The sequence below is a fragment of the Aythya marila genome (genome assembly GCF_965140915.1).
Source record: "Aythya marila genome assembly, chromosome: Z".
Lineage (NCBI taxonomy): Eukaryota > Metazoa > Chordata > Aves > Anseriformes > Anatidae > Aythya > Aythya marila.
Window position 1 is genome coordinate 18,948,355 of NC_139080.1, and position 25,411 is coordinate 18,973,765.

A 25,411-nucleotide genomic window follows, 5' to 3' on the forward strand; every position below is an offset into this window, starting at 1 on the left:
AATATTTGTTCTGTTAATTTCATCAAGATTCTCCACGCAGTTTGCCTTCTCATTAAGTGTGGCAATATCTCCCAAGTATGTTAACAAAGTAAAAGCTATAGCTTTGTTTCACTACAAAATGTGCTCTAATTTTACTTGCTCTGAGAAACTGTAAACAGAAAGCCATTCACTGTGCAGCACAGAACATTTTGTACTGAGGCCATACATACTACTCCCAACAGCATATTCAGAGCCAAACAAGAAGTTAGCCACAATTTATCGAACATAATTTATCCACCTCACATGGGGCATAAATTCTGCTGCCACTCACCTCATCCATCTTCAGATCTTTCTCTCATGCACCACTTAACTGTACAAACAAGTCACTTAAAGGTTTTACAAATCACAAATGCTGTTTACTTAATATTGATTTCCTGTGAATGAGTCAAACAATCAGGCCTTGACACTTCAAACTAGTAAACTGAATGTAATTTGTACTGCTAAAGCCATCTCTGTACTGTGAGTTTATGCCCAAGAACCACATATTTCTAACTCAGTAATTGATACAACAAAGTCTTCTAGCCATATCATACTGTCATGAAACTTAATATCCAGTTTTCCCCTTTCCCCAGAAATCTGTGTGTGTGAGAAGGGAGAAGACTCCCTCTGTTAGTTCATTAGAGACCTTATGGATTAGGAAAATAAAGATGCTGAGAGGTGAGTATTACCTTAGCTGGAACTTGAGGTGACCACTGAGCAATGTTGCTCTTGGATGGATCAGGGACATTAGGCCAAATATGCTTTTTAATTCTGCAGAGGATTAAAAACAAGATTACAAGATGTACTTCTCGAATTCCTATACTGATAAGTTTTGTGTAATCCAGGACACTGGGCCCTGGCACAGGATCTTTGCAAGACTATATTTTCCAACAGAAGTACTTCCTGCCCTTGTGTCTTTGCAAGAAGCTGTATTACTGAGAAAAACAAGGCGCTGCACTTGCAGATCTCCCACACAATGTAGCCATAAAACATGGCAAACAAATGTTAAGAGGTAGTAAGGGATGTTGCAAGATGGACTTCAACAGAAGCGCATTAAAATCTTATCTTAGAAGCAGTGGGGAGATCAGAAGGAACAGGGCAGAAAGTGATCTCTAAGCAGAAAGAAAAGGCAGTTGACTGGGGACATGTAAAAGGCACTGCTCTTTGCCAGGGTAAACACTTCAGCAATAAGCTCTCAGCTAAAGACACAGACAAGAACCTTGGGATGGAAGGAGCAGGAGAAAGACAGAATGTTTTCCTGCAGGTAGTAAATACGAACCAAGTATAACTGAGGTTATACAAGGCAGAAAAATAAGATACCTACCAATTATTTATTTGCTGCAGTGCTTAAAGTTTTCAAATACCATAACTGAATAACTCAAATACAAAACATTCTTCTGTCATCTTCAAAGGATGACAACCATCATTCTCCTCTTATAAGATTACTCAGAAAACAGAGTATACTCCCATCAAAACCTAACAAACTTAATCCTAACCAAGACCAGCAAGAAATTTCCTTGCAGGATCAATCCATAGGACTTTAGATCTCAGTGCTAATCATTAACAGTAAGAAATGTAATCAGTATCAAAAAAGCCCCCCCCCCCTTTTTTTTTTTTAAGAAAATGAGCATGTTTATCATCAATGCATATGTGTTTTACTTTCTTTTCCAATCTAACTGCAGAACATTTACTTAATGATTATTGCCAAGTCTCATGCCAAAAAAAATACTACAAGCAGAAGAGAGAAGCAGTACTATGAGCAAAAGAGAGAAGCTTCATTTATACTTACAAGTCACGTTTGTTGAAGCAAAACAGTACTCCAAGGAGTACAATCAACAGGAATGCAAGGCACACAGGTACAACTATAGCTTCAATTTCTCCTCTCCCTAGAAAAATAAAGAAGTTATAACCCTCTGGTATTTGTATGTCAGTACTTCAATGCCACTCAGCAGCAGCATACGTTCCCATAGATACAGGGAGAATCTGAAACTGGACACATGCAGCTCAAGACTCACCTTCAAAAGAACTTTTTCACTGTATGAAAATAGTCTGTTGGTAAACACAAAAAACTCTGTTCAACCAATCTAATGCCTTGCATCAGTAAGAACTGCAGATTGCTTTGGAAGCTGTATATAATTTTTATCCAGGCAGATACGACACCAAAATGAATGCATCTGTGGTCCAGGTGTTTCAGTGGCCTACCAGATGCCATAGCAACATCACAGCCAGATGACTAATGCAAGCAAAGTCACTAGTTGTCTGCCTGTTTATTCTGTATATGAAAATATCCTCTCCCCACAAACACTTAAAGACTGCAGTATTGGTATGCATTCCTTCTTAAATGATATGAACATTTAAAGTAAACCTTACAGAATGCTTAGGGAACATAGAGGAAAAAAAAAATAAAAAAAGTGCTTTCCACAGCAAAATTCAGTTAATGTTGCTACTCTTACCATTACAAACAGGAAGCTTTCTAAAGCTGTACACTCAAATTTAACGCTTTGCAGATCTTCATTGCACAGGAAACACATCCCAAGCCAGCGTGTTTGCCAACATGAAAACGATTCAGGAAATGTGCAGAGGACAGTTAGAAGCCCTTGTCCTCTGTACAATCAAGAAGAATCCTGACTGAACATCCTGGACAAATAGCTCTTGGTGCTTGAGACAGACTATCTGAATACCGTGTCTTGCTGCATGTGAATACAGGAGCGTAATAGATGCGTTTTCTTTTAAAATAATGTTACCGCCCTCTGATATCAGATCCTAAATGGAGCCTTGCTACACTGTTGCAACATTACTTCCTACTTCTATTAGTTTTGCCACTCTTCCTTACCAAATTTCTGTGTAGTAAATGTAAAATCAGGACCACTCCTGCCTCCTTCATCTGTGTATGCCATCATCCGCACAGTATACAGCGTGTCACTGGTTAGAGAAGAGAGGGTATACTCTGTCTTGGAAGGATCCACTGACACAGCTGAAGGAAGGAAAGAGACAGTTTTCTGTAGTAGCTTATTAGTTCTCCACAAACACAGTAGCATTAAGACATCACATTTTAAGAAATACAAGATGGTTTGAGAAGTATGAGTGGCTGCATGGAAAGTACAGACATAGAAAGGCTACAAACTTATATAAGGAATGCCGAGATTCACTTGTTTCAGTTCAAGTGCTTGAATTAATTTAGTCTTTCTTGATGATAGTTCATGCATGGATTTACTGTTTTTCAGAAAGTTGTTACAAACTAAACTGATAATAAATTAACTATAAATGAGAAGTAGGATAAGCATAAGTAACTTGCCCTGCTAGCTTAAGCAGATCTCAAAAATAAACTTTTGATAGCATCAACTACCAATTTATGCCTGGAGGTCATAAGAAGAACTAGAGAGCACTTCAAAATACGTTTTATACATCAGCAATATCTTAACCTAAAACTCCAAAAACATTAAACTACTTTTATTTTAAAAGGCTTTATCTTACTTAAATGCAGACAACTCCTTCACAGCTTGAACAATATAGCTTCATCTTCACAGAATCCCAGGCTGGCAGGGACCTCTGGGCCCATCTGGCCCAACCCCTGCCCAAGCAGGGACACCCAGAGCAGGCTGCCCACGGCCACGTCCAGATGGCTTTTGGAGATCTCCAAGGAGGAGACCCCACAGCCTGTCTGGACAGCATGTGCCAGGGCTCCCTCACCCGCACAGCACAGAAGTGCTGTCTGAAGTTTAGACAACCTCCTGTGTTCCAGTTTCTTTAGTGAATATATTTCTTTAGTGAATATATTTTACAGAACTGTGCTTCTGATATTTCATTTTGACCTGCTGATCCTGTGCAGTGCTGGAAACTTGAATGCTGCTTGATTCATAGATTCTGTTTGTGCCCATCTTTCTATGCATCCACCTTGTCCTGTATTTAGATTGACAGATGGGATCAGAATAATTGCCAATCAGCTCTTAGAAACCAGACTCAGTACCCTGTAACACAGACTGAACACTGAACGTTCTTAATTCTTTATTTGGGAATTTCCTATTCACAATGTAGGAGAAGCATGTATAAGGTATCAGCTTTATATCAAAGACTGTTAAACACACTTGCGTCTGTATCTTCTTTTTTCTTTATAATACATACTCCAGAAAAACATCAAGTACTTCAATGCCACAAAGCATATCTCTGCTTTCTGTTACCTGTTTCATTTCCATCGATAGTTTTGTAAAATATTGTGTAACTTCTGATAAATCCATTTTGCTCATCCACTGTGAGATGGTTCCATGTCAGAACAGCTTCAGCTTTTCCTACTTTTTTTGTCTGAACAGTTGGTCCTTTTGAAGGACCTGTAGTGGGAGATGAAGATTAGTTTGTTTCTCTCACACAGAAGCAGTGTATTGATGAGCACTGAACTGTCATTTCATAAAAACTTCAGTGAAACAGCTGGACTAACTCATTTAACAAAATTATTTTCAGGCAGTACAGCAACTTCAAAGATACTTTAAAAGAGAAACTGCTAGAAAAATATATGAAAACTGGTAATCAGCAGATCACATCGCATGAAATCTTCAACTGAAGCTAATTAGTCTCAACTTCATACTTAAAATCTAAAATAAATCAGCATAGAAATATTACCATACCAATAATGTAGCAAAATCCCATGCAAAATTATCCAATGAAAGTTGGAAAAGGGAAAAATTTCTTTACAGACATGTTTAACTACTTTCATTATTGTATACTAGCAGAGCAGATGTTAATGGAAGGAACAAAACCAGCTATGTTAAATGACCTTTATGTGTAGGACCACTTTTTATTATGCAGTCCACTTGTACACAAAGCCCTCATTATTTTAGCCAAGACAGCTGCTTAATGTGCTCCAAGGTGACAGTTTTGTACTTACGATCCTGCTGAAGATAAGCCTTCACAGACTGTCCACTTCCCTGACCATCAGCATATAGAGGGTACACAGTTATCAAGTAGCACTTGAATGGCTTTATATCACCTAATAAAAGGAATTACAAAATATGTTGTTTCAAAGAATCAAGTTCCTCACCATCCATCTCATTTACTTCAGATGCTGGGTGCTGGCTGTTTTGTTAGATGCATTTACACCTAATGCTGTTGATTTCACCCCCCTCCAAGAGCTCATTGATGTGTTACTCCAAAAAAGTAACAAAAGGAACAAAGTGGTTCAATAAAGTAATAATCAGACTTCAAAGAAGTCTTTGGCTTTTTTCCTTATTTATTTAAAATAAGAAATCTTTATCTGTCTGCAACAACGAACCTCAAAATTATAGATTTGAGCTACTGGTTATAATCTGAAAAGAATCAAAGCTGATCAAGTTTCATTGTTTGAACTGAAATATGGATGAGAAAATCTGATTTTGAAGGAACTCAGCCTCTTCACTATTTTAATAATTCCCAAGAATGACAACAAAACTCAGATAAAAACCTTGCTGTTAAATAACATGAATTTCAAAATGCAAGATTAGTTTTATGTTTGGCAAAAACACAGACTTTTTTATGCACTCATAATAAAGTAAGAGTAAGCCTCAGCATTATGTCAGATTCCTATCCTATAAAAAAATCTAGGTAGCATAAAGATATTCTTCCTTTTGAGAATATTCATTAGATTCTTAGTGTTTTACATATTTGCAAGCTTGTGAGTTAAGTACCTTTTAAGTATGTTCCTTGAATATTTCCTGGTTCATTCTGCCATTCCATGATGCAGTCTGAGCTGTTGGACAGCAGACACCATTCAATCACGTATTTAAGAACATTACTGTTAGGAGCAGTCCACCCTACCCATAGTTTGCCATCTTTAGGTAGTGTTCTAATATTCTTCACAGGAGCTGGGATGAAAGAAAATAGAAGAGTTAAAATGTTGGCACTTCTTCCACTAGGTATTCATAATAGCAGCTTATTTTGTCAGATGTGCATAATTTTGATTATTGCGATGGCAACAATTTGACAGAAACTAAGAAAATGTGAAAGCCATTTTCTTAAATTTGAAAGCTTACATATGAATTTGTATCAGAGATCCAAATTACCAAATGCTAGGCTATTCAAAAACCGTAAGTGATACTACATTTAACAGAGAAGCTGCATAAGTTGTCTGTTTCAGTGTGAAATCAAACTTTTAGACATTCATTCTAATCCTGAACATGTTCACGTAGCTTATCAAGTTGTTCTGGATGAAATGCTGTTCTTTTTAAAACATACCCTTAGTTAGCTCACCTAATAGCTTTAGAATTTGTGACTCTCACTTAGCATTTATACTAAATGCATCACACCTCTCAGTATTTTTATTTTTGCTACCTGTCCTGATAATGTTTGGATTGTCTAAGAGGCTAGATTCGTCAGATGTTGCAAATAAGGAGAAATCAGTCTGTAGTTACTACTACTGCACAATAAAAGGAACATGATAAAAGAACACTAAGGTAACAGTGTAAGCAGAGGACAGAGCACCCAAGTAAGATATTGGAATTGTTGGAGGGTAATACTGGGACAAGAGAAGAAAGCAGGAGAGAAAAAAAATGTCAGAAGGCAGAAGGAAGAAGAACAATGACCAACTTCCCCCGCCCTTTTATTTTTAAAAAAGGACATGAAAATATCTGCTATGCTAAGAAAAATATAATAGGGAATACAGTGCTCTAGGAATCTAAAGGAACAGCGAAATAGCACACAAAGCTTCAAATAAATCCATAAATACAGAAGTCTGCATGCTCCTCAACATACAAGTGGTGGCATAATTAAAAGGAATAAGAGTGAAGATTCATTCAACAGTGTAATTGTGTTTGAATAAAAAGTGTAATTTTTACAACACTTAAAATTTCTTCTAAGAAAAGCCATGCAGATGCTATTATTCCACGCATTTGTAAATTAGGGACATTACTAGGACACGAACCTTTTGAATTACTTGTTGGGATAAGCAGAACCGATGGAGGGGATGCACCAACTCTGTTGTGGGCAATCACAGTCACTTCGTAAGTTCTGTTCAACAGCATTAATGTAAGGTTGGTTTTATTAACGTTGTACTTCCATGGCGGAAGGAAGGGAGGTGATTTAGCTCTGACAGTCACTTCATACCACAAGATTACTCCATTTGCTTCAAATGGCTCCAGTGCCTGTCAGAAACGCATCTTTTATTAGACTGATACTGAACAAAAGTGACTTAAACTTCACTGTCTTTGAAGCATAGTTTAAAAGTCTAAGAGGAAGACAGATTATGTAGCTTAAACAGCTGCAAATGTAAGAAAACTGCATATGAGTTTAGAGTTCATTTCTGTAAAAGTCTCCAGAACTATTTCTTGTTTAAAACCTCATTTTCTTACAACCCTACATGGTAGTCCAGCAAATGTTCTATCAAGATTGTAGACTATGTGTGGAAGAAGCCTACACTTTGTGCAATTTCACAACACAATGACAACAAAAGAATCTCAACCCTCATAGCCTGGGTTGAGCCTAAATGCAACACAGCACAATTTTCTTTTATTACACATGCAAGAATATTCATATCTGTATTATCTGTAACAGTTTTCTGGGAACATAAAATTGATCAACAGGGCAAGCTTTAGTAAAAGTTTTCCAATTCTAAGCTAATAGTTTCAGAGTGGCATGTGACATGAGTTTCATCAGAAAACGGTCACTACACAGGTAACTTCACCCAAGCCTTCAACAAGTAATACTTCACAAATCATGGGAAAATAATAAAAGACAGATAGGTCAAATGCGACAAAGTTCACAGACCAGAAGAAATCAGCAAATGGGGACTGATATAACTGCATTCACTTTTTCAGCTTTGGATTTTTCAGTCAACTAGCCAGTGATCTACTGCATGCAAACACACAGAACCGTATTTCATAGCTCTGGTCTCTGGAATGCCTCTACACTTAATGGATTTTGCAGCTGGAGGATTCTTGTACAGTCAGTGTTACAAACGTTTTAGCATACATCAGAAAGCATAAAGAGTGTTCACTTTGTTCAAGGGCGCTTCCAATTCCACAGACTCCTTACAGACAGCAAGTGGCAAACTTGAAAGAGGATTCTGTACATTCTGCATTACAGACTTCTGTCAATTAACTCATGGCTTTTATAAGTATACAAAAAGTACACATGTAAGCAGTTATTAAAAATTAAAGTCACTTTTTGCATCACTAAGACATGTTTTATCACAGTCATCTAGGAAAGTTTGTTGAGGTAATTTTTTTCCCCCACTTAAACTCATGTTTTTAAAAGAATGCTGAATTTATGCAGTTTATCACATTGCTTTACCTTCCACAGCAGATGTACAGTCCAAGAAGCTGGTGAAGATAATGCATCAAAGATTCTCCATATGGATGGCCCTTTAGATGGTTCTGATGAAAGAAACAGTGCTTAAGAGTAGAGACATTTTTTCTTATCTGTTTGAATTCATCATTTGACTATCATTACTTGCATGCTGTTTTTCTTTAAGACATATACAAAAATTGTTTCCTTATTTCCCTGGAAGGAAACAATGCTTGGTATGTTAAATGGAACATCTCTATGGAAAGATTTCCTGATGGGATGAACAAAACACCCGTTCTGCTCTAATGCACAATATCAAAGCAACTGAGCACCACCATGCTGAGCATCAGTGATAACACGTTGAATTTGGCAGCACCAAGGATAGTCAAATCTACATTGTGCAGCACAGCACTGTGCTTCTTTATACTGCTGTTCTTGCTATGGTCTGTAACCCTACCCCTCAACACGAAGTCACCTAAAAATGAAAACTGCAGAAGAGTTAATGAGGAAGCCGGTAATAAGGTTCCTAAATTTCCCAAACAGTTTATTCTAAAAAGGGTATCAGAACTACAGTACTTTTGCACAACACTACAATACTGTTTGGTGTCAGTACTGTAAAGATTCAAGTGGTATTTCCACTGCAAACTTCAAAATAAAATGAATTAATTATTGTGCATGAAGCAAAAAAAATAAAGAAGGCCAATTCTTTGCAAGGGCTTTAACCATAACAAAAAGAAAGATGATCTTAAAAATGTATTTATATTTATAATCTTGCTAGACTGTGTTTTCCATAGGAATTCTTTTGTGTTTTTAACATTAAACACAAAGAGGCATGGCATTTTTACATCTAAATAGCAATGGCAAGACCAGGGAGTACGTCTTGTCTCTTATGCTTTACAACAGAGTGGAAAAGCTGGGAATTGAGGCCAACTGAGCTCTTAATCTCATTTGAGTACATACCTGTGATTCATATGAAGCAGATGCAGTTGTACATCTCACCTAATAGAGGTCACAAATGCAACATGACCTGCCTCATTTTCCTTCCCTATCATAACACCTTGGTTCTGAGACTAAAATAAGACATTGATACTTGATCACTTATGGCATTATTCTTGCAGAGCAAGTCACCACAGCAGAACAGCAATGCAATCTAATAAGCAGGATGTCCTGAAATCCTCATTGCTCTGGTTGAGATAGTAACCACAGAACATATGCCTCTTCCACTCCGCGGAAAGCAGAAACAATGTCATTAGGAAATGAAAAGAAGTGGTTAGAACATTGAAAGAATATTTTTATAATACCTTTCCAAGAGAAAATAAGTTTTGAGTAAAGCTGAAGTAATGTTTTACTGAATGAAGTAATTTTGTACACAAATTCCATTTTGCTTAAATAAGTAGGTTATATCTACACTCATTCTTTTTGCTACAATATAAGAAAAAAATCAAAACACTTCTTTACTGGGAGCTCTATTAGGATAAATAAGAAAGGACTTCTGACCCAGCATAATATTGAGCTCTAAGCACAGGGTGGTGCTTTGACAGAAAAATCCTTTAGTGGTTTAACTCTGTTTAGAGATAGATGCACTGAAACATTACACAGTACAGACTGTTAATAAGAAGGTGCCTTGGAATGCACTAAGGAACAGATGGAATACTGCAGAAAGGAGACCAAGAAGAGTGCAAGTAGGAAAGGCTAAAGCATATTTGAAAAAAAAAAAAAAAAAAAAAAAAAAAAAAAAAAAAAAGAGTAATGCTGAATGAAGACTTGCTCCACAAAGCACTGGAAGCTGACCCTTGACTGAGGTTTTTCAACAGCTTTTTTTTTTTTTTTTTTTTTTTAACTATGGCTGTGAACTTAAAGCTCTGCCCAGCAGTTCACTTTCACTACATCCTAACCTATCTTCTGTATATGTTAGTTGTGAAGTGATTGGTGTATATCTGAAGTTGTACACATCCTGCTCACAAGTCCTTTTGCACAACACTAAACATGATCTAAACAATGCACTCAAAGAGCTGCTGCTGGCAAAGAGTACATGTATTCTGTATTAAGTCATGATAGCAGCAATTCAATGTTTTTTTTTTTTTTTTTTTTTTTTTGCAAAGGGACAGTATACGTGAAGTCCACACCTGTAACACGACAAACCCAGTGACCATCATCAATAATTTTTATGACTATGTATAGACAAAGTAAAACCATTTTCCACACAGGCTCAGTCTTGTGGAAAGTCAGTGATTTATATATGGTGTTTTCTCAATACCTCGCACATTAATGGATGAGCAGTGAGACTCTTAGAAACTGGAGGCAGAATATTGTAAACCAATGGGTGCAAGACATCAGAAAACCAGTCTGTAGGTAATAATGTGACAAGCAAGAAAGCATTGCAGATACAGAACGTCTCAGGAAAAGTAAGACTAAATAAGAGTGTTTTACTTAGATGCTTTGGTGAACAAGAGACTGTACTTCCATATGCATATTTTTTCATATCAGTGCTTTAAAGAAAAATCTCTAGATCATACTTAGTGATGTTGGTTTGCCTAATACTTTATTTGATGGCTTCCTAAACCCTGGATTGCTTAAAAACTAAGGCACTCTTTGCCTACTGAAAACTTTCATACATATAGGATAGCTTCTGTTGCAGTCACATGTATAATCAAGCAGTTCAAATGATGATGCACAATTTCAGTTGGCTATTGTCAAACTGCTCAGCACGCAGGCATTTTGGAAGTCTGGGACCAAGTTTCATACATTACTTACTATCTTCAGTTGTGACTCCTGTTTTTTCTTCACTCCAGTCACTCCAATAGCCTACTCCATCTTCCTTCATGCATCGAATTGAAAAGACATACTCTGTGTAAGGTCTGAGACCTTGAACACTGAATGAAGTTCTTGGTGAAGCTGTATCCTCAGAAGGAACCTGTAAGAGAAGATTGTAAAGGCACTAATCACAAAAAGTTCAGGTTATAGCAAAAGAGTAGCAGAAGACATTACTTGTGTTACCTGCATCCAGTTCGTTTCATTAACGATCCTATAGCGAATATTGAATTTCAGTTTCATCACAGCTGTTGAAATCCGGTTCTCCCAGGAAAGCTTCAGAACAGTAGGTAGTATTCCCGAGTTGACGGATAAGTTATGTGGAGACAGTGGTTTGACTAGAAGAGAAGTTAGAGTCAACTATGCAGCTGCATTGTTTTTCCATGCATCTAGCAGTTGGCACGCTGTGCTGCAACACTGCCAGGAAGGCCTTTCATGAGCACAAATGTCTGCTATTTCACACTCATGTCTAAAGCAGACTACTTAAGAACTCAGTCTGAACAGTGATCAAATCTCTCAACTTCTATAAATTTTGTCCAGCACAGTTCAAGTTGTAGTGTCAACAACACTCTGGAAATGTTAATTTTTATAGTGAATAAAATTGCATATCAATTCAGTAATATGCACAGGAGCAGCAGTCCTACACACTACTAAAACTGTATTAAGAGGTATATAGTTACCAATCTCAATGGGATCAAAAACAAGACGATCAGATTCATTCTTCCCAAGAGCATTTGCCACTTCTACCCAGACCTCTAGGTTAACAAAGAACTGAACATCAGAAATGGTACAGGAATTATTTGCATCTTTTGGTATGCAGTCAGGAAAGTTCTCTCGTGGCCTGAATAACAAAAAATGCAACAAAGAAGTAAGTTTGGTTTCCTTTATAGAATGTTTGTTTTCTAGCTACCCATACTTTCTACCATAGTCATTACCAAAACACTGTAGAGGAACAAGAGGAGACAGGAAGTTGTTGGCAGTTATTCCTGTTTCCAGAGAGGGGCATTAATTCTGCATAATCTTAAATGACCAAAGACCATTTAAAGAGTTTTAAAAATACATCAGTTTGATTTTATATGAGCAAAACTTTTGCTGACAGCTTCACATTAGAATTAGATTGTGAACAAACTACTGAGTACTTAAGAAATACAGAGCAAACACCACTTCACAAAACCCAGTGACTGTATGTTGGTTTCTTCACTTGCTTAGAATGGGATAGAACCATGATCACAAAAATCAAAATATTTGGGGTCCAGCCAGATCATGATTAGGTGTACCGTATTCTAACCACGCTATGCATGTGTTTGAAGAATGGAAAAATTGAGATGGCTGTTACTGTAAAATAGATATAGTAACCAAATTTCAAGTCCTTCTTTTAATTACTTTGGATGTGAACTTCTTTAACTCTTCACTCCCTCCCAAAATGGGCAGCAATGTTTCAGAAAACTGGATTTAAAAACGTTTTCCAAAGTATTAAAGAATTACAAGGAAGTTTGGCTTAGCTTACAAACATTCTTCAGAATGATTAAAATATTCTATAGAGAGCTACTTACCACCTGTATTTCAACTTAAAATGCGTGTCCAGGAATGTATGCCTTCCAGGGTTCCACGTACAAGTCATAGGATACGTGAGTTTTGACTGCTGATGCACAATACAACTTAAATTCGTGGGCTTCTCTGGGGGCACTGTACAGAAAAGTTAGTGATAATTAACTGATGTACAATTTTCTGTTCAGTAAGAATCATGAGACATGTCCCATTACAGCAATTTCAGCAAGCATCAGAAGTACTTTTAGTTACATGCATTTTTAAATGAGGGGGGTAAAAAGCACTAGGGACCATCCAGCAGCAGAAGTCAGTAAGTTTAACCAGCTGCTCTGAGAAACAGTAGGCAGTCAGTATAAGAAACAAGCACCTGACAAAGTAAGAAACAGCACAGAAAGGTACTGGCCATCTCTTTCCTACTGTACTAAATCTATTTTAATTCATGCTGGAGGGGGAGAAATGCTACTGACCAGCACAGCTGCAACAGCATATACTGACTTTGTCAACAACCTGATATGTGAAGCAGTTGTGATAGCTCTACTCCCTTACCCCATTTACAGGGGAGGGATGGTTTAGACAAACATCTACAGGAGGGATAAGGGAACGTCATCAATACACTTGAGCATGTAAGAAACTTTCAGACAGCAACTGAACTTTTTTTTCCTTCTTAAAGTCAAATCATATCATACAAAGATAGCATTGAGTTTGTTTTCAGCTTTTAGGATAATCACTCTTTACATCAGTGTAATATAAAGCATCTTATTTCTTTTCAAGCAGAAAATCCTATTTTAAACAGAACTACCAACTTATGAACATGTTCATAGCTTTGTTCCTAAACACCTGTACTGTTCTGAAACATGCTGCTCACTTCTAATAGCATTTTAATTGACAGAATGAAAACAGCAGCTGTAACAACAAGTGCTCCTCAAGATTCACATGTGAATTACAACTGTAGAACACTATCTGTACTGTCATTTAAGTTTCCATAGGATATTCTACATATTCACCTTTCCATGTACTGTCTGTCCCATCTTTTCTGAGAATAAATTTACTCATCAGAAGTTGAAATAACTTCTTCTATGAAATCATTTTGTAACTCATGATAGAGCCACATGAGTTTGAATGGTAAACCCAAAGCTTCTTCATGTAAATCAGACAGTAATTGCAATGCCTTTTACCAACATTAGGAGGCAACGTATTTCACCAGGAAGGACACATTTATCACTTTATGAACTGTCCACCAATTAAGCAGTAATATATTGAGTCATTCGCATTACACCTTCTCAAGACCTCAGTCTTGACTCAAGGAGCACTTGCTCAGAGTTATGTAAAAACTATCCTGCTTGGAAAAAGAAAGTTTACAAATCGTTAGAGGTATTTTTCTATATATAAGTGTTGAATAATCCAAATAGCATGTTTCCTTCTTAAGGCAGTTCAGTTTTCATTTAGTGGTACAGATGGACTAGATATTTCTAAGTCTGCTAATGAAGGAAACAGTAATCTTATAATTCTATTATGAAACTAGGATTTATGACCTTATTGTATTTCCTTGCACAGCAGGAAGAACCAAGGAAAGTTTGATTTCTTTCCTAGGATCTTTTTCAGCTAAGTTCAAACCTTCTTTACGAAACTTAAGTCTTCTTGCTTCAACATTTTTCTCTTAAATAGTCCAGAGTATTCTCTATTTTTTGGAATATTTTATTTTGTGCATATTCACCGGCTTTGATGACATACTATTTGACAGCATATTTATGCAATTATGCAGGAGCTAAGGAAATGAAAAAGAACATCTCAAGATGTACACAGTTTCGTTTTCATTCCCTTACCGGTTTCTCAAAGAACTTTTTTAGTGTTTAAACCAGAATAAAGCTCAAGAAAATCAGTACTTACAGCCTAATGTAACTGTAATTCCATAAATGTTCTGCTCAATCTGTCCATCTGCTAGAACGTTGCATGTCAGAGGAGTAGCTAGTGAAGAAGTGTCATTAAATGTGACACTGGAAACTGTTCTGTTTATTTCACGGTATTGTTCTCTAGGTACCACTTTATTTTTAATTTTCCAGATAATTTGATTAGCATATATATTGCCAAAGTCAAGACAACTCTCATTCAAAATGCATAATGCTGTGAAATTGGAACCAAGGGCCAATACAGGAGACTCTGGGATGATGTGACCACATGACTGTACAAGTCCACCTGAAACTGGAAGAAAAAAGACAACACCATCTTTTTAAAAAAGCAGAGCATTCCACAATAATTGCTGGTACAAAATTAGTGTACTATTGACAATATTACAAAGTATGCCTAAGCAGGAAATTACTTACTTGACTGTTACAAAACTGCAGTGTGTTAGTGGATCACGAAGTATAGATTTAAGGGACAAAACCAACGTAATGTTCCCTAGGCATTGCAAAAACATTTTATGAATCCAGTAAAGCTCGACTAATAACCAAGGGTCTTTAGAGAAAGTGAGAATAGAGTCAAGGACTGAATGTGTATCTTGAAAGGGGAAGTAACTGAGGTTACTCTTGCAGCTAATTTACTGTTGAGAAAGTTAACAAAATACTGACATATACACCTTTGTTGTGGAGGACTAGTTTTAGAAAAACCACATGCAAACAGTTAAACACTTCAGTCATCTACTTCAGAATCTTCAATACGTATATTGTAAGAGTACTGGGGAATTAGGGCCAACTCTCTGTATTTGGTAGTAATCTTTTTACAAAGAAACATCAACACAATGATTAAATTGTGAAGACTGCTACCAAGGCATGCAAACATCAGCAGACTGAAATGTTGCCTTGATTCAATAGCCATACTAAACAGCTTCAGGATGATCATTTCCTATACAAGTGAAGTTGCCCATGGCTCCACCTTGATTAAAACACTAATTCATTGGAAGCTTATTCCTTTAACAGCTGTTGAGTCTGACCAAGTTAGGTTTTCATTGAAATATCATTTAGCATATGCAAAATTAAATCATATAATATTGCTTCAAAGTTTTTTTATTTTTTTATTTTTATTAAAGAAATCACACTGTAAGACCAAATTCACCACTGCAGTCTGCTACAGTGACTAGTTCCAGTGATGTCAGTGGAAACAAAGCAACCCGTCACTGATCAAAGTCGGCTTTACTAGCTCTGTACAATTCTGTAGGAATGGAAGCAGAGGTGAGTATTGGTTTAACACTGCATTACCTTACCATAAGGTTAACAACATAGCATGGGTCTCTTAATTGTACTATACCTTATTTTATGCCCCACAGTTATCTAGACAAAAAGCAGGTAAGTGCTTCAAGCATCCATTTAAAGACTTTCTACAGGTCTCTCATATGTAGAACAGAAGCCTTACCTCCAAGGGAACAAATATTCCAAAACAAGTATAAGCAACGGGCCACCCAGTTCCACCCAGAAAACATGCTGCACAGAATTCCTGTAATAGACAAGGATTTTTTTTCCATTTTAGCTATTAGTCTTCACTTCAGATCACTAACAGATTCAAATTTCTATTTGTTATATGACATTTTCTCAGGTATGCTATTTTTCCCCTGACAATCTCTTTTCACTCTGGAAAAAGAATTGGCTTTTTTTTCTTTTTTTTCCATTTTACTTACAGCTGTAACAAATTCCAGTGTCTGTTTAAGACAAATGATGCAGTTGAAAGTCTCTTAAGTTACAAATTTAAGAAATGCATCATCTTAAGTCTTTCACGTCATGCATGAAAACAAAATTCACTGGTATTTCTATAAAAGGTTAGCAATTAAAACAGTGTAAAACCATTGCTCAGGTTTTAAAACAGTTCTAAGAATTCGATTATGATTACCACGCTACCTCGCTTTTAAAGGCACCAATATAAGCACTTTACATAAGGTTCAGACGAGACATTTTAAAATTTCTTAAATTTAAATTTTTTTAAAATTTAAATTTATTTTAAATTTTAAAATTTTTATTTTTTTAAAATTTCTTAAATTTTAAAATGTCTCAAAATTTAAAGAAAATTTTAGAACAGAATTGACTGTTACAAGACCAAAAAGAAACTGCAGCTTATGACAGAAAACACTCCTTGCTTTTGACTGCATGTAGTTTATAATGATGACGAAGATGCAAAGCACATTTCATACAGGTCACGCTAAGATTAGATTGGAAAAGTCATTTAAGCACCAATGTATCAATATCAAGCTAGAATCACGTTCCTTAGGTATATGCATATCTAAGCTTTTTGACTTGAAAACAAAGGTAAATAATATAATATAAAGAAAATTGATTTTCACATGAATCCTAAACCAACGACACAACAAACGTCAATCTCGAAACATTACAGCAGTGTCTTCTTAGGGCTCACCAACATAGGTGTTTTTCAGTTTGGACTAAACAGCTAGAGGCATTTAGTAGAATTCTTCTTGCATCCATACTTCAGAGTTCATTACTCAAAGCCCACAAAGATTTACTACAGAAAAATTTTATATTAGGAATATTGCTGATTAGAAGACTCCTCAATTAGGTTAACAAGCACTTACACCTGTCATTATAGATTTATTTACTAAATAACAGTACTATTATCTATAATCGGACTTTGTTTCAATGAATTAATTTTTTTTTTTTTTTTTAATAATATGCTCTTGCTGGACTAGGTATGACAACCATTACAGTGTGCACTTAGTCACATGGTCTGAATTTTTGGGTTGCCAGGCATTGGACTCAATGGAGGGTCCCCTCCAACTCAGGATATTCTATGATTTTATGATAGTTTAAGGTCAATACAGCTTTAGATAAATTAATCGCAAGTATACAGTAAGAGCTAAATCAATTGACCCCTGCTAACTACAGATATAACACCTTCACATAATATTCACACATTCCTTTCTGCATTTTAAAATCCCAACTGGTTTCATAAATTTAAGTAAATCCACACAGTGAACAAGACCAACACCAGAGAATTTGGTTTAGGTCCTAAGCTCTATTTCAGTGTCTTGACTTACTCTAATATTTATCAGAAATACCACCTTCTACCTTGTTGAAGCTTGCTGCACTCTAAGCATAGACCTTACAATTTGCTATTTTAAGCAAGATTCATTTAAACCTATTAAACTTGAACAATGTGGTGCAGGATTTGAAGCTCCTGAGAATCCTGAGGCCAGATATAAACTGGGTAGAAAGAAGAGAGCAGCTTCATTTTCCTGCTAATTGCCCAAAGCTGCAGAACAATAGCAGATGCAAATTCTATGCTGAAGAAAGAAGAGTGAAGCAGAGGTAAAAAGGCAGAAAGGAAAAAAAAATACACAACATAGCATTTCTCTCCCAGAAAAAAAACAACAAAAACAACACACACAAAAAAAAAACCAACAACAAAACAAACAAACAAACAAACAAAAACATTTGCCACTATGATTGGTGCCACATTAGAGCAGCTGCACTGTCACCTAAGCTTAGTATTGCATCATTACAAACTTACTGGTTTTCTTATCAATAATGACTTATTTCAGGCTAGACGATAAATCCACAGAGCTAATCAAAAAACTCTAAATCATATTGTCACGTGAAGTATGGCAGAGGTTTATCAGAAAATGGAACATACCCTGAATCACTTGAAGGAACACAAGAGCTAACACTTAAAAAGCAAAAAAACAACTCAGAAACAATAGCAGAGTATCAAACCTTTGCTAAGGTGTAATATTTCTGAATGAAAAGAATATCAGATGAAGTCATCTTTTTAAATAAATGCCATTTCTACATGCTTCAACTGTTTTCCTGCCTTAGTTGAACTGATTTACAGATGAGAAACCTGAGGTCCAATTCTCTTCTAGTTTGCACTTTCGAGAACTTAGTTTCTGTTCTAAGGGAGCACAAAAGAAATAAAAATCTTACACAGTTTAAAGTACTATTTCACTGTACTCAGCTCCTGAAAGGCAATAAAACTGAGACTCCATCACCTGCAATGGAAAAATTAACTGAAACCCCCCCTTGCTGGCACTAGCAGATGTGACTATAGCTTCAAAAAAAAATAAAAAATCAAACCACAGTTCAGCATATATCTGCTGTTAGCTTCTTTTGATGTAGCTTATTTTTTCCCCCTACTGATCAATGCAGCTACAAGATTTAAGGCGCAGACCTCTGAATCCACAAATGGGCTGTTGCAATGTCTTCTAATGTGTGTTTTTTTTTTTTTTTGAAAACAAAACAAAACAATACAACAAAAAACCTTAGTTCCTCTAGCTTTTATGAGATTGATTCTTAAGGGAAATTTAATTCTTAAGGGAAATTTAACTCTAGAAGAAAGAGCCAGAGTTACACTAAGCACTTCCATCCATGCTGCCTAGAAGAAAGTTGTAAAAGAAATGGCGGAGCCAATACCTAACAAAACAAGCAGCCATACTTTAGATCAGAGCATGGAAGAGATTTCTATGGAAACTTGTGTTTTCTAATATTAGCATATGAAGATTTGATGGCACAGAACCCTGCATGTAAGCTATACCAAAGCTTTACAAGTCAGTGCCATCATTCCAGAGAAATGCTGCTGAACACCAATTGTTCACTGTCAACGACTAAGTCAGACAAGTTGCAAGTCTGGACAAAAGAAAACTCGTTAGTCCCAGCAATTACACAATACAGCCAGAAATGTTCTGTTTTACAAACCAGTGCAGGTTATTTGGAATCTAAGGTAAAAGTTCAAGCTGATGCTGAACTAACATTGACAAAGATAGTCATTTCAGAAGCTTTTTTTTTTTTTTAAAAAAAAAAAGAAAAAAAAAGCAGAAACAACAATTTATCTAGACTATGCACTTGTTGTGGACCACTAAGTACAACATTTTTTTCTAGCCAAGCCTAGTTAGGTACAATGCTAAGTAAAAGGAAAGATACAAAAAAACCCAAACTGCTGTTGAAGTTTGTCAGGCTACTTTCAAGGCTGGGTCTGCCAAAGTGGCAAGGGATCAAAGTCTGTCAAAATACTACACAGTAAAAACAACACGATCAATTTAGAACTACTACTAGTGACAGTCCTTAACTCTCAGAATATGTTACCTTCCAGAGGAAAAAAACTCTGTTAAAATGCTGAGATTACTTCAGTAAATAAAGATGTGTGAAACACGTATGCCATGAGATCAGCCAATTTAAACTCTCATACAGTACTTGTTATTTTTCACATCCTGCTTCCATTTTGATAGGAACTCACTAAGCCTTTTCACCTGCATCTTTAAACCAATGCTTCAGACAGTGCTCTGTGGAAACCTAGAAACACCCCTGAAGTCAAGAAATATAGGCATAAAGTAACAACAGCATTCTGTTATCACAGGTTTGTGGTAAATCAGTTTCTAAAGAAATTCATACATTCATACAAAAGGGATGGCTCTAGTTATCCCAAGTAACAGAGCACTTGTGATTTTAATCTTATTTCATAAATCACGAAAACAACACCCAAATGAATACAGGTTGTGTGTCATATGATGAGCTATCCCTTTCTGGATCAGGAATGTAACATCTAGTGACCTAAAAATGACAGTTTCAGTTAAACTGCAGCAAAATGGAATTTTCTTGCCAGCAAAGCCAGCTTGCAAATCAGGGAGCAGAGACAATACCAGGACCATCACAGGAAGGAGTTAGGTCTAGGTAAGGCTCACCACCAGGTCAATCACAAAAGCCTAAAGGTTGCTGGCAAACAGACTTCTGAAATTTCCTCAAAATAAACATTAAAAGCCAAGCTTGCAGCTTCAAGTGGTAATTTCTCAGCCAGAGCCACATAACTCAGGTAGATCAAGCAAGAAAACGGTACATACGAGTGACATGGCAAATAGCTGCTACTGCTTGAGGCTTTGTAACAAGCCAAGAATACTTAGAACTGATCCAAAAGCTGTATCTATCCTAAAGTAATTTTGATTACTCAAGCTGTAACTGCTTTCTAATCAAGAGCTTTTCATCCGTAAGCTTCCTTCCTTCCTCCAAGCTTACTTCCTTCTTGGAAATATTTATGAGACTCAAATACATTTTCAAAGACAATCACTTGAAAATCTTGCATAACCTTACATACACTGAACATTCTGAAATTCACCTTCATATTGAAGATACCTATATGCAAACAATATAGAGTAACCACCTCTCAGGATGGCAAAATCATTTAGCTTGGCAGGGACCTCTGGGCCCATCTGGCCCAACCCCTGCCCAAGCAGGGACACCCAGAGCAGGCTGCCCAGGGCCATGTCCAGGTGGCTTTTGGAGATCCCCAAGGAGGAGACCTCACAGCCTGTCTGGGCAGCCTGTGCCAGGGCTCCCTCACCTGCACAGTGAAGAACAGTGAAGTCTGAACCTGATGTTCAGACGGAACCTCCTGTTTGAGCCCACGCCTCTTGTCTTGGCACTGGTGGGGCAGAGGAAAGAGCCTGGCTCAGTCTGTTTTGCATCCTCCCTTCAGGTATTAATGCACATTCACAGAATCACAGAATGGTTTGGGTTGGAAGGGAACTTAAAGACCATCTAACTCCAACCTCCTGCCATGGGCAGGGACACCTCTCCCCAGACCAGGTTGCTCAAAGCCCCATCCAACTTGGCCTTGAGCACCTCCAGGGATGGGGCATCCACAGCTTCTCTCAGCAAACTGTTTCACTGCCTGACCACCTTCACAGTATTTCTTCCTTGTATCTAATCTAAACTTACCCTCTTTTAGCTTAAAAGTCATTACTTCTTGTCCTATCACCCCATCTCCTGACAGAGAGACCCTCCCCAGCTTTCCTGTAGTCCCCTTTCGGTAGTGGGAAGCTGCTGTAAGGTTTCCCCGGAGCCTTCTCTTCTCCAGGCTGAACAGCCCCACCTCCCTCTGCCTGTCTTCACAGGAAGGTGCTCCAGCTCTCAGAGCACGCTCATGGCCCTCCTCTGGAGTTGCTCTAGGATGTCCATGAAACACTGATGAGATTCCCCAGAACATCCTCCAGGCTGAACAGTCCCAACTCACTCAGCCTCTCCTCATGGGACAGATGCTCCAGGCCCTTCACTGGACTCTCTCCAGTATGTCCAGGTCTCTCTTGGACTGGGGAACCCAGAAAGGGACACAGCACCCACGTGTGCCCTCACCAGTGCTGAGGAGAACGAAGGATCACCTCCCTCAGCCTGCTGTCAGCACCCTGCCCGATACAATCCACTGTCAACAGTCAGTAAAGGTCCACTTTTTTTCCCTAGTCCTCCTTTTGTCACCAATGTACTTACAGAAGCATTTAGCCTCTATCTATAAGCCCTGTCTTGACATCCCTGGCCAAATTCAATTCCATTTGAGCTTTAGCCTTCCTAACACCCTGACGCTTAAACAATATCTCTGTATTCCTCCCAGGTTCCCCAACCTTCCTTCCGCTCTCTATATGCCTCCTTACGATGTCTGAGTTTTGCCAGGAACTCCTTGTTAATCCACACAGGCCTCCTGTCATTTTTGCTTGACTTCCTCTTTATTGGAATGCACTGCTCTTAAGCTTGGAGAAGGTGATCCTTGAGTACTAATCAGCCTTCTTGGGCCCCTCTTCCCTCTAGGGCCTTATCCAAAGCCATTTTTCCATGCAGATCCTTAAAGAGGCCAAAGTCTACCCTCTTGAAGTCCAGGTGGGGAGCTTGCTTTTCGCCCTCCTTCCTGACCCAAGGATCCTGAATGTCACCATCTCACAGCCAGTGTGGCCAAGGCTGCCTTTGACCTTCACGCTCCCAACAGGCTCCTCACTGCTGAGGAGCATGAGGTCCATGGGGCACTTCTTGGCTCCTCTAGCACTTGAAGAAAGAGGTTACTACCACCACCAGCAAGAAATCCAGGAGGTTTGTGGTGTGTATGCCCCGCTGTGCTGTCCCTCTCTCACTTTCCTACAGCAACACACCAACGCTCAGACTATTAAGTTCGTTAAATTCAGAAAATTAATTGATTTCAGCAGATTCCTCAGCAAGTAGCAACATTTAGGAAGAGAAGTGCAATTACTTTCATGTTCTGTAAGGGGCAGAGAGGATTAAAAAAAACAAAACAAAACACAACATATTTTGACTCCCCAACGCGTTTGACCCCTTCCCTTTGCAGACCTTTAATTCCTCCCCTCCCGGGCGGCCGTCGGTCGGGCTGCCCAGCGGCAGAACCATCCCGCCACACCGGCAGGCTGCCCTTTCGGAGGCACCTCAGCAGCAACACGCAGACAGGCAGACAGACAGACAGACGGCCCCAAACGAGGGCTGTGCCCGCCGGTCCCCTTCTGGGGCTCCCTGAGGCGATCCGGACCGGGGGGGGGAGGGGGGGTCCCTCCCCTCCGCTGCCCTCCCAGCCGCTCTCCTTTGTGCCTCCCCCCGTCACCGCAGACCCTCCGCGTTGCGGCCCCGTTGTGTGGGTGCCCCCCCCCCTTTCCCCTCTTTTCCCCTTTTCCCCCTTTTTTTTCCCCCCCCTCCCCTTCCCAGCCGTTACCTGCCGCCGGCCGCCGCCGCCCCGCCGCGCGCCCCTAAATAACGGCCCGGCCGCGCGCCGGCATCGCCCCGCCGCCCGTTACGCGGCGCGCGCGCGCGGGGCCCCGCCGCCCCGCTCCGCTCCGCTGTGTGCGCGCGCGCGCGCGGCTCCCCCCCCCTCCCCTCCCCTCCCCTCCCCTCCGCCCCGCCCCGTCGCGCGCGCCGCCATTGGCGCGGGGGGCGCGTGACGCCGCGGGGTGGGGGTAAAGGAGGGGGGGGGAGTGTGGGGGGGAAGGGGGCGGAGCTTCCCGTAACGCGCCCGCCGGTGCCAGGAGCCCGGGAAGGGCGAGGGGGGGGTGCGTGTGTGGGGCGTCCTGAGGGGGGCCGCCGGTACCGGGCAGTGCCCCCACAGCCGCCGGGTCGGTGTCGGCCCTCGGGGGCGGTGTGGGAGGCTGCAGGGGGTGGTTGGGAGAGGTCCTGCGGCCGCCGTGGGGCCGGGGTGTGCCCCCGGGGATTTTCCTCAGGGCGGCGGGTCCGAAAATGGCTCCCGTCAGGGCGGCGCGGCAGGCTGCGCTGCCGAGCCCCGCATCAGGCTTCTCGCCTGCCCAAGCGAGGAAAAAAAAAAAAAAAAAAAAAAAAGACGTTTAAACACCACATCCACAGTTTTAAGTGCCACATCCACAAGTTTATGCCGTGCCTAGAGCCCCACGCTAAGCCCTCTCTACACAGGAACGGAGCAGGCGTCCATGATGCGTGCTGGAGCTCCTCGCCACACACTTCAGCCTTTTGCCTGCGTATTTCTTCAACAATTTTTGGGTTATAACACGCTTTTAGTCACACCTGTTGTGGAGTAGGCAGACTGGCCTGATAAGTGGGGTATCCACAGCAATATCTTGTCTTAAATGCTCGCTGGCATCAGCTGCGAGTGAGAGAAGATTGAGAACTTTGGGGAAGGATAGCGGGAGATAACCTTTACCACATTTGTTCAAGTTCTCACAGGTTCAAACCTTAAACAGGTTTAATACCAGTCTTCATGTTTGGTTTACATTCCAAAATGGTTTCATACCAGAGACGTGGTTGTTACTAACACTGTGGGTGTTGGGCATTTCACATGCAGCACAACGTGAAGCTGGAAGGGCGCTCAAGAGGTCATTTAGCTCCTCCACCTTTCCTCAAGACAAAGTCAGCTATCCTTGAGTCATTTCTGATAGGTATTTATGTAACCTGCAGTTTAAGCTGATTACTTCACCTCCCCATCCACAGCTGGCACACTTTATAGCAACCTCATATTCCTGTAGTGTCACTGTTTCTCCCGTTGGTTGTCTTTGCACCTAATAGAGTTTCCATCTCCTCACCCAGGCTTTTGGGTGTTCAAACCCTTCTAAAGTATCAGGACTAAGTGACATTTGCCCAGTGTTGCACGGTTTATTCGTTATGAAGAAAAGCACTTCAGCATTAAAATTTGTCACTTTCTGCTTTCTCTTCAGGTTATGGTTCCAGATGTTTGTGCTTGTGGTGATGTGAGAATCATGTATAGTTATTAGGCGTTTTGGATTAGTATCTCTATAGATATTTAAATTGGTGTCTTTATGGATATCCCTGGCTCAGAATGCTCCAAAAATAAAATAAAAAATAAATCTGTGTTTGTCGATATAAGGTTAAGTGGAAACAGACTCAAATTAGAAGGACAGCAATAGTACTGTATTTCTTTTTCTGTCTTGTTCCAGCATGTCTTCTCTGTCCTGTAAGATAATTACAGTTCTGCTGGTAAATAGACTTTCCAGGAGTAGAGGCTCAAGTCTCCCCTTTTCCCCTAGCCAACAGAAAGCCTCTTGTGACATTCCCATTCCGAAATCTGATAGCCTGAAGCAACTCTTGATTTATTTCCAGAACTTGTAGAACAACACCCCCCCCACACGCTTCAAATACAATCCCGTATCAGGCCTCACTTGACATAAATTGCAACTCCTCAAATAAGCAAGAACTGGTGTATTTCACAGGTCATTTATGGTCTTGGTGTAAAATGATTTCCACATTGTTGAAGTTGCACAGATAGATGAACAATTTGTTTGCAATTTTTTTTTCCCTTGCATTGGTACAAATTGCGATTAATAGAGTAACAATTTAGGTTTCAAAGTTAATGATGGCATCCTTCCCTATATACCTTATCTCCTCTTCAGAACCTGCTGCCAACTGTAGATGTATAGAAAGATACCATAAAACTGTAAGGAAATAGTCTCATGAACAGGCTGAGTCCCATTTCTCTATAGTATCAGACAGTGGGCACAAATCAGCCCTCTGTTTAACACCAGCCCTAAGTGCAGCTGTGGCGAGGATGCTGGTGTAAGCCTCACGGGTGCCCTGGACACAGTCTCAACTGCCTCTGTTGATCAGTTTTTGTC

At 39.4% G+C, this 25,411-nt stretch overlaps 1 protein-coding gene across 1 annotated transcript in view; it reads right to left on the reverse strand.

Moving 5' to 3' along the window:
• Window positions 1-23,144, reverse strand: part of IL6ST (interleukin 6 cytokine family signal transducer) — a 28,866-nt gene extending 5,722 nt beyond the window's left edge. Inside the window, exons 1-15 of the mRNA XM_082784183.1 lie at window positions 23,032-23,144; window positions 15,973-16,053; window positions 14,512-14,823; window positions 12,630-12,762; window positions 11,757-11,917; window positions 11,263-11,414; window positions 11,020-11,179; window positions 8,272-8,354; window positions 6,905-7,124; window positions 5,673-5,849; window positions 4,898-4,999; window positions 4,197-4,343; window positions 2,852-2,992; window positions 1,808-1,904; window positions 708-789 (exon numbers count right to left, since the gene is read on the reverse strand). Of these exons, the coding sequence (XP_082640309.1) occupies window positions 708-789; window positions 1,808-1,904; window positions 2,852-2,992; window positions 4,197-4,343; window positions 4,898-4,999; window positions 5,673-5,849; window positions 6,905-7,124; window positions 8,272-8,354; window positions 11,020-11,179; window positions 11,263-11,414; window positions 11,757-11,917; window positions 12,630-12,762; window positions 14,512-14,823; window positions 15,973-16,039 (2,034 nt within the window). The 5' untranslated portion in view covers window positions 16,040-16,053; window positions 23,032-23,144. The remainder of the gene's footprint in view (window positions 1-707; window positions 790-1,807; window positions 1,905-2,851; window positions 2,993-4,196; window positions 4,344-4,897; window positions 5,000-5,672; window positions 5,850-6,904; window positions 7,125-8,271; window positions 8,355-11,019; window positions 11,180-11,262; window positions 11,415-11,756; window positions 11,918-12,629; window positions 12,763-14,511; window positions 14,824-15,972; window positions 16,054-23,031) is intronic.
• Window positions 23,145-25,411: the final 2,267 nt, after the last annotated feature.